This window comes from Carassius carassius, chromosome 33 (assembly GCF_963082965.1).
Source record: "Carassius carassius chromosome 33, fCarCar2.1, whole genome shotgun sequence".
NCBI lineage: Eukaryota > Metazoa > Chordata > Actinopteri > Cypriniformes > Cyprinidae > Carassius > Carassius carassius.
Window position 1 is genome coordinate 20,584,369 of NC_081787.1, and position 8,365 is coordinate 20,592,733.

General features: G+C 36.8%; 1 protein-coding gene across 1 annotated transcript in view; it reads right to left on the reverse strand.

The window, feature by feature from the left end:
* LOC132114143 (interleukin-21-like) overlaps positions 1–7,860 on the reverse strand; it is a 12,225-nt gene extending 4,365 nt beyond the window's left edge. Inside the window, exon 1 of the mRNA XM_059522262.1 lies at positions 7,758–7,860. Coding sequence (XP_059378245.1) covers positions 7,758–7,860 — 103 coding nt within the window. The remainder of the gene's footprint in view (positions 1–7,757) is intronic.
* Positions 7,861–8,365: the final 505 nt, after the last annotated feature.

Genomic DNA, 8,365 nt, shown 5'->3' on the forward strand with positions numbered 1-8,365 from the left:
ATTATATTCCGGACTTTATTCAAAAGGAATTGCAAATTGTATTTGCAATTGTGTTTTCAATTTGTGGACGCATAAAAGGTGACATAATCCAAACGCAAATGCAAATCACGCATTATCGTTTGCATTTTCGTTTAAGCGAACGCACAGTGTCTGCCAAATTTAAAATGGAAATGCAAAGTCCGTTTGCAATTGTGTTTCCCATATCTTACGAGCTATGAGCCTGTCATATTTAAATAGCAATATTAATTACCACATTTGCCTTTTCACTCTCTCTGCACTGTGCATGTAAACTGCCAAAACTCAAATGGAATCGCAATACCCTTTGCATTTGAATTTCCAACGTCTACACGGAAACCTGTCAATCAAGTGACAGGGGTGGGGCCATTTTATTGGGCATGTTTGCATTGGGAAGTGACGTCACTCACAGTCGACGGTAATAAAAGAGGCAATTTATATAATATTTAGTTTCATTTGTAATGACTGTATATATACACATTTCCCTGAACTAAGTACATTTCTGCTGCTATTATTATGTTTAAATGAAAAATGAAAGGAGGCAGTGGTATTTCATATCCTGTTTGCCTAATCTTCCCGGTGTTACGGTTTAACTGGTTACCGTGTTATCTGGTGACCCACTTCCTGGTTCAGGCCTCTGCTGTGCTGGAACGACGGCAGCAGACTCTGCGATTCTGAAAGCACAAACAGACGCGATATTAAGTATTTAATAAACGCAGACTTGCTCATTGCATGATTCAGATATTCTTGTAAAGATTACAAGTTATTAGTATTATCGCTCGTTTCGCGGCTGAAGTAAGTAGGATAAACAAAAAAATAAAGTACGTCTGTGTTGGCGCGGGATCTTAAACACGCGCTAAAAGACGGCGCACCGCGCCGCGAGACGAGAGTCACTAACCACCGAGCTACCGATCTTCACCGAATCAGCTCCAGATCTCTCGATTGAAGACAGGACTCTCGGCAGCACATCGTGCAGCTGCTGAATCAAGGAAATGTGACCGTGTTAACTTGTGACCTGTTTTTACCTATTATGAAAATAAACCATAGCAGACCACTGACTACATTTTATGGTTCATGATGTTAAAGAACATTTCATAGCGTCTCAGACAATTGTACATTTGTGGCTACTGTGGTTTAATTATAAACACTATCGATAACTCCTTTTTACCATAGTAAAACATGGTACATTTTAGTATGATCGAAGATACAAAAATTCTTCCAGAACAGACTTGTATATGTGCATTTCCAGAAGAGATGATAAATGGATTCGTGTTCAGCACCACAAAAAGAACAAAGTGTCAATATCAGGAAACATCTTTTTTAAGTAAAGCTTCACAGGATAGAAAAGATGAAGTAATTTTTAAGACACATCCTTAACCTTATTGGTTATCAAGTATTTAGATGACAAAGTCCACACTAATTAATTAATAATTATTTATTACCGTCGACTGTGAGTGACGTCACTTCCCAATGCAAACACGCCCAATAAAATGGCCCCACCCCTGTCACTTGATTGACAGGTTTCCGTGTAGACGTTGGAAATTCAAATGCAAAAAGAATTGCGGTTCCATTTGAGCTTTGGCAGTTTACATGCACAGTGCAGAGAGAGTGAAAAGGCAAATGTGGTAGTTAATATTGCTATTTAAATATGACAGGCTCATAGCTCGTAAGATATGGGAAACACAATTGCAAATGGACTTTGCATTTCCATTTTAAATTTGGCAGACACTGTGCGTTCGCTTAAACGAAAATGCAAACGATAATGCGCGATTTGCATTTGCGTTTGGATTATGTCACATTTTATGCGTCCACAAATTGAAAACGCAATTGCAAATACAATTTGCAATTCCTTTTGAATAATGTCCGGAATATCATTCCATACAATACTGTGATGACTGAAAGATGAACAAACAGACATTCCTCAAAAGCCTGATCATATTTGATACTCACTGATTTTTCTAAAGAAAAAAAAAGATATCTGGATAATCAAGTAAAGCTAAGTTGCTTAGGTTAAGTAAATGTTCATCTTGAAATATTACTAACAATATCAAAGTTATTCTTATGTTTATTTTATAAAAATCTGTAAAGATTTCACACCAAAAGAAATGTGTACAATTATACTAAAAGACTTGTAATGGAATGTAATAGTAGTATTTTGTGCAACAGCAAACTCTCAGCAAAGTTTTTATCATGTTGTTGATCATTTAGAGGCTTTATTTGCATATTAAATTTGATATAGAGATAAACATAAAGTGAGTACAACATGTTTTTGGCTGCTGTAAAAAATCAAATTAGCTGAAATATTTAGTTAAAAATCACTCAAAAGGTCAAGGCTAAACCTTGTACCATTGATGCATGGCAATGTTTTTGTTCTGACATTTTGGACTATTTAAAGGAATGGCCATATAATTTTAAATTCTTTTTCCTTTTCTTTTCTATTTCAGAATGTGAATTATTAATAACGTGTTTGTTGCTCCCCCTTCCCCTTTGGATTGTTTGAATTGATGTTGTTTTGTTGAAAAAAAAAAGAACACTCAAAAGGCAAATGGATAGGTACAATTTTAAATGACTGGTGTTACAATTCTGTGGAAATCTGCAAAACATTCTCTGCAGATTCTGTGTGGGCCTGAAAAAGGTTAAAATCAACATGTAATTTAAATAAACCCTATTCGTATGTTTAATAAATGCTGCCCTTTCGGGTTGATGTCAGCGGCTGTTTTTAACTCATAAAGACTTTTTTCCCCATCCAATAAGTTTCTGATAGATACATTTATTTTTCCTCTTCATGTGAATATTCACTTGGAAACATGCCACTTGACAGAAAGGCTTGTGAATGTTATTTGTTTCATGTTGTCTTTGGTGTGTATGTGAGCAGAGGTGATACAAATCAGTGTTATCTGTGGCTAATGGTGTAAAATGCAAGAAAATACTGATGATGTTTCACACTATAAAAATGACACTAGATATCACGCACACACACATACACACACACACGCATTATAAAGGCTACATGCATACATTTTATTACAAATAATTTTAGAGCATTATGACTGATTGTCGTATCATGCGTTACACAGTAATGTTACTGTAATTGAATGACTTTCCTGGTAATGCAGTAATGCATTTTATATACATTTTAAATTTATGTAATTTGCTTACAGTTACTTATGCCAATAAAATTATGTTACTTAAGTTACAAATGCTAAGTTAAAAAAATTACGTAAAAATCATGTTTTGTGCGTCAGTATGTCCTTTAATAAATCACTGGAGAATGTGAGCTAAAATGCAGATGACACACTGCACACAGACTGAAGTAGTTTAAGACTATGTCTCTTTTACTTGTAATGGTTTTGGCTAACACTTAATAAAAACCCATCTCAACAAATTAGAATACTTCATAAGACCAATATGAATTGTTGGCCTTCTGGAAAGAATGTTCATTTACTGTACATGTACTCAATACTTGGTAGGGGCTCCTTTTTATTTAATTACTGCCTCAATTCGGCGTGGCATGGAGGTGATCAGTTTGTGGCACTGCTGAGGTGGTATGGAAGCCCGGGTTTCTTTGACAGTGGCCTTCAGCTCATCTGCATTGTTTGGTCTCTTGTTTCTCATTTTCCTCTTGACAATATCCCATAGATACCCCATAAATCTGCATCTTCAAAAAGCTGGTCAGCAGAAGGAAGCATGAAGTGCTCCAAAATATCTTGGTAAATGGGTGCAGTGACTTTTCAAAAAATACAGTGGACCAACACCAGCAGATGACATTGTACCCCAAATCATTACAGACTGTGGAAACTTAACACTGAACTTTAAGCAACTTGGGCTATGAGCTTCTCCACCCTTCCTCCAGACTCTAGGACATTGGTTTCGAAATGAAATACAAAACTTGCTCTCATCTGAAAAGAGGACTTTGGACCACTGGGCAACAGTCCAGTTCTTCTCCTTAGTCCAGGTAAGACGCCTCTGATGTTGTCTGTGGTTCAGCAAATTCCTTGACACGTCTGTGTGTGGTGGCTCTTGATGCCTTGACCCCAGCCATTCCTTGTGAAGTTCACTCAAATTCTTGAATTGATTTTGCTTGACAATTCTCATAAGGCTGCAATTCTCTTGGTTGGTTGTGTATCTTTTTCTTCCACACTTTTTACTTCTACTCAACTTTCTGTTAACATGCTTGGATACAGCACTCTGTGAACATCCAGCATCATTGGCAATGATTGTTTGTGGCTTATACGCTCCTTGTGAAGGGTGTCAATTATCGTCTTCTGTCTAGCCTAGTGAACCAAACTGAGAGACCATTTTGAAGGCTCAGGAAACCTATGCAGGTGTTTTGAGTTGATTAGCTTGTCACCATATTCTAATTGGTTGAGATTTTTGTTAAATGTGAGCCAAAATCATAAAAATGAAAAGAACCAAAGACTTAAACTACTTCAGTCTATGTGCATTGAATTTATTTAATTAAATATAACAATTTGAGTTGAATTACTGAAATAAATGAACTTTTCCAAAGCATTCTAATTTACTGAGATGCACCTGTAGATGCAATGAAATGTCGTATTTCAATTCATTTCAAATTGTTGCACTCAACATATTTTAGTCTAGCATTATAGTTTGGGAAAATTTCAACAATTAAATGTGTACAAATTTATGTCACAGTAACACTAATATAAGTAAAAATAAATGACTCATTAGAATGAGATCATCCGCTGCATTAAGCCGCTTCGGCATCACAATTCATGGCTTAAGACTGATTTATACTTCTGCATCAAACCTATGCCATAGCCTACACATAGACACACATCCTAAACCGTAGCCTACACCGTGGCCTGAAGTGCACCACTCCAAAAATCGAAAAGCGCCTCAATTCTACGAGGACCGCAAATGTTGTGATTGGTCTGCTAGATTCCCTTCCTCAGTATGTATTTGAGTTTTGTGTGTGTTTACGTGAAAGTTAATATATTTAAATAGTACACCTTCTTATATAAAATGAAACAAAGAAAATAACAAGTGTCTAATCATGTATTATACTAAATAAAACAAACAATGTTGATCTGCCATGTTAAAAGTCCTTGTGGAAATGGAAAGAATGGCATCTTCTACTGTTCTGTTGTTGTCTCCTTTTGTAGTTTTAAATATTGATTTAATGATTTGATATTTATTTTCTGCCTTCACGGCTATAATGCTTCTCCGACAAGCTTTTCCTTTGGCTTTTGCCATGGTACTGCAGGCAAAAAGTGAACTTGAACTGAAGATGAACTTCAATATTTCTTTGTACATGGAGGTGATGTGGACATTTACATGTTCACGCATTTCAAGCCTGGTTTTGCGTAGATGATTATCTTAAGGCATGCAATCTGCGCAGACACATTATAGGTGAGCTCAGACAGGAAAGATTGTACCTCTCGATGGTTTCATATGGCTTATTTTAACATAGAATATTTGTTACAACTTACTTCATTTAATAATATGCATGTCAAACTTTCTTTAGATATATTGTATTTCTCAGGTCATTTTCATTCATTTTAGTGGCTCGTTTCAGGAAGATATTCTCAGAGACTGAATGCAGAAAGCACACCCTATTGGTTTATTTATTTTACAAAAAAAAAAAAAGTTTTGAAGATATTGGGAGTGTAGGCTATAATAATTATAGGCTACTTGTGTATTTTTTTCCATCATTATTAAATTAATGAAAGAACTATGAGTTTCTCTTTGTAGTGTATTTTCTAGGTTTGATAACTCGAAAAGTAAAGTAACTTGAAAGTAAAGTAATTAGTAATCTGATTACTTTTTAAATAGAGTAATCAGTAATGTAATCAAATTATAGTTTTAAAGATGTAATTAGTAATTTGTGGTGGATTACTTTTTTTGAGCAACTTAACCAAAACTGCTCCTAAAGTATTTCATATCAGCTGTTAGATAGTAATACACTAGGGTATTGCATATAGACCTTTATCATATATTTTCTCTAGTTTTTGCAAGTTTGTTTCGATCGAAGTCTGTTTTTTGCTAGACCAACCACACAAGAACAATTTTCCATTTTTCACTTTTTTTTCCCTTTACTTTAACCATTTATGATGACTAACATCACAAAAGTCCCAAATTCTTATGCAATATTTGCATACAAAAATAAAGCGATGCAGCGGAAATTGAGTCTGAGGCATGATATTGAGGACATACCTTAAAAGCTGATACTCAATAATTCCACTTAAGGAATATGTATGTTTATGTATTTTAACAGTTTAATTGACCGCAACATAAAATCTGACACACATTTAACATGCAGGCATTGCTATGTTTTCTTTGAATTCCCACAGTAGCTTGACATAAACAAACTCGAATGTCTAAAACTTAAAAACTGTGAATTTTCATAAAACCAGGAGTCTTTACTTTATTTTGGGGAAAGACCCTAACGTTGATCAAAGATAACCTATAGCTAAGATAGACAGAATATTTCAAGTTATGAGTCAGTTTCTGTCATATTTTAATCAAATGAAACTAAGCTAAATTCTGAACATGATTCTTACTCACTGTTTTTCTGTTAAAACAAGGTCATGAACCACATCATTTGAATATCAGAGGCTGCAGGTGAAACTAGTCTTTTAGTCAGACTTAGCTTCCTTATGAATTAGTTTATGGTCTTTTTCTGAAATTTGGGTTTTATGTAGACTTCCTCGCTAGAAGCAGAACTTGTTTGTTTTGTGGAGGAGGTTCACACATGCTGATATTGAGGTGGGATACAGTTGCATTTTAATGCCATTCAGCCCACAAAACAAAACAGCTGGTTACAAACAAACTGACTCACATGTTGAACGAGTATCGGCCAAACAGTTTTGACTTTACTGAGTCACGTTATGGTTTCTGGTTTTGCATGCTGCTAAATCAGGGAAGAAATTTATTTTAATATGAAGTTCTTGTTTAAGCCTCAGTGAGGAACATTAATGAGGGAACAAAAACAATATAGACAATACCATATATATGCATACACTACACAATACTATATATGCATATATACTGTAGTGGTTATGGATAATTTAAGGGTGGTTCGATTGATCCTTTGATATGCAAAAATAACTGGTGGAGAATCCAGGCTAACTAAGTATTTCAATGGAAATGAAATGACAGTTGACAGCAAATATAAAGTTTTTTTAACAAGTAGAATCAACTATCACATCCTCAACACACAGTACCTTACTTCTAGAAGTTTTTAAATTCTCTTGATTCCAGGTTTGATTCCATCAATTCCAAGAAACGATTCCAAACCTGTATTTCCAATTTTTTTGAGTTGTGAGTGTCAGAGATCTTTGGGGACTTTCAGCAGTGTTGGCCAGTGAAAAGTTGGATTGCAGAAATACAGAGAATCATTTGTCATCATCAGTCAGATAAAGAATATGATTTTAGGCAAGATAATACAAATACTGTATATAAACCTAATGTCACAATACGGTCGAGCAGGGGAACGATTAAATTAGGAGATTTTACAAAACGAGAGTCTTTAATGATCTTTAATGATCCAATTGGGAGACACAGAGCACAAGGATGATGTTCACAACGAGTAGACCCAACAGAGGAGAAATGAACAGACAAGAACACAGGATAATTATCAAACAGAGGTGAACAGATTGACTAATTATCTAAAAGAAGACAGGAACATGACCAAATAAGGGAACACAGAAACAGGGAAAAACATAAAACAAGTCGATGAACCTGATATTGACCTTCTACCAGAAGGTGCCTCCTCACACCGTTGAACATCGGGGGGACCAGGGAGGTGACGATGGAGGGAGGGTGAGCAGAGGGGCTGCCAGATGACAGTGGTGGAGGAGCCAGAAGTGGGTAGGTGGGCATTCGTGAGCCTCTGGGCTTTCAGGGCTGCCCTTGGGAATCAGGGCCCACTACTGGCTGGACTGGGAAATGGGATCCGCCTCAGGGCTGGACAGGACCAGTAGGGACAAAGGAGAGAGGAAAGGGGGCAAGTCGACCTCCAGACATGTTTTCCAGTCCATGAAGTCGCCTTAGTCCAGCAGCCCCAGATGTATAATTAGCTCATCCTTAGCCACAGTGCAGTGGGTGGAACTCCACCATCCACAGCTTGCTCCATGGCAAGTGGGCACTGTCACCATCTCTAGCACCTGGTTTGACGGGTTGGGCTCCACATCTGAGGCGATCCTCTGCTCAGTCGCTCTGCATTGCGCTGGCTCGCTGATAGCAGCAGTAATGGGTTCTCCATCATCAGTAGGCTTGGGCTGATGCTCCACACCATGGGGAGATGGTGGACTTGTCACTGGGTCTGAAGGGAATCTGACGAGATCATCCACCGAGCAGGTAGTGGATGGTGATCTGTTTCTCACCA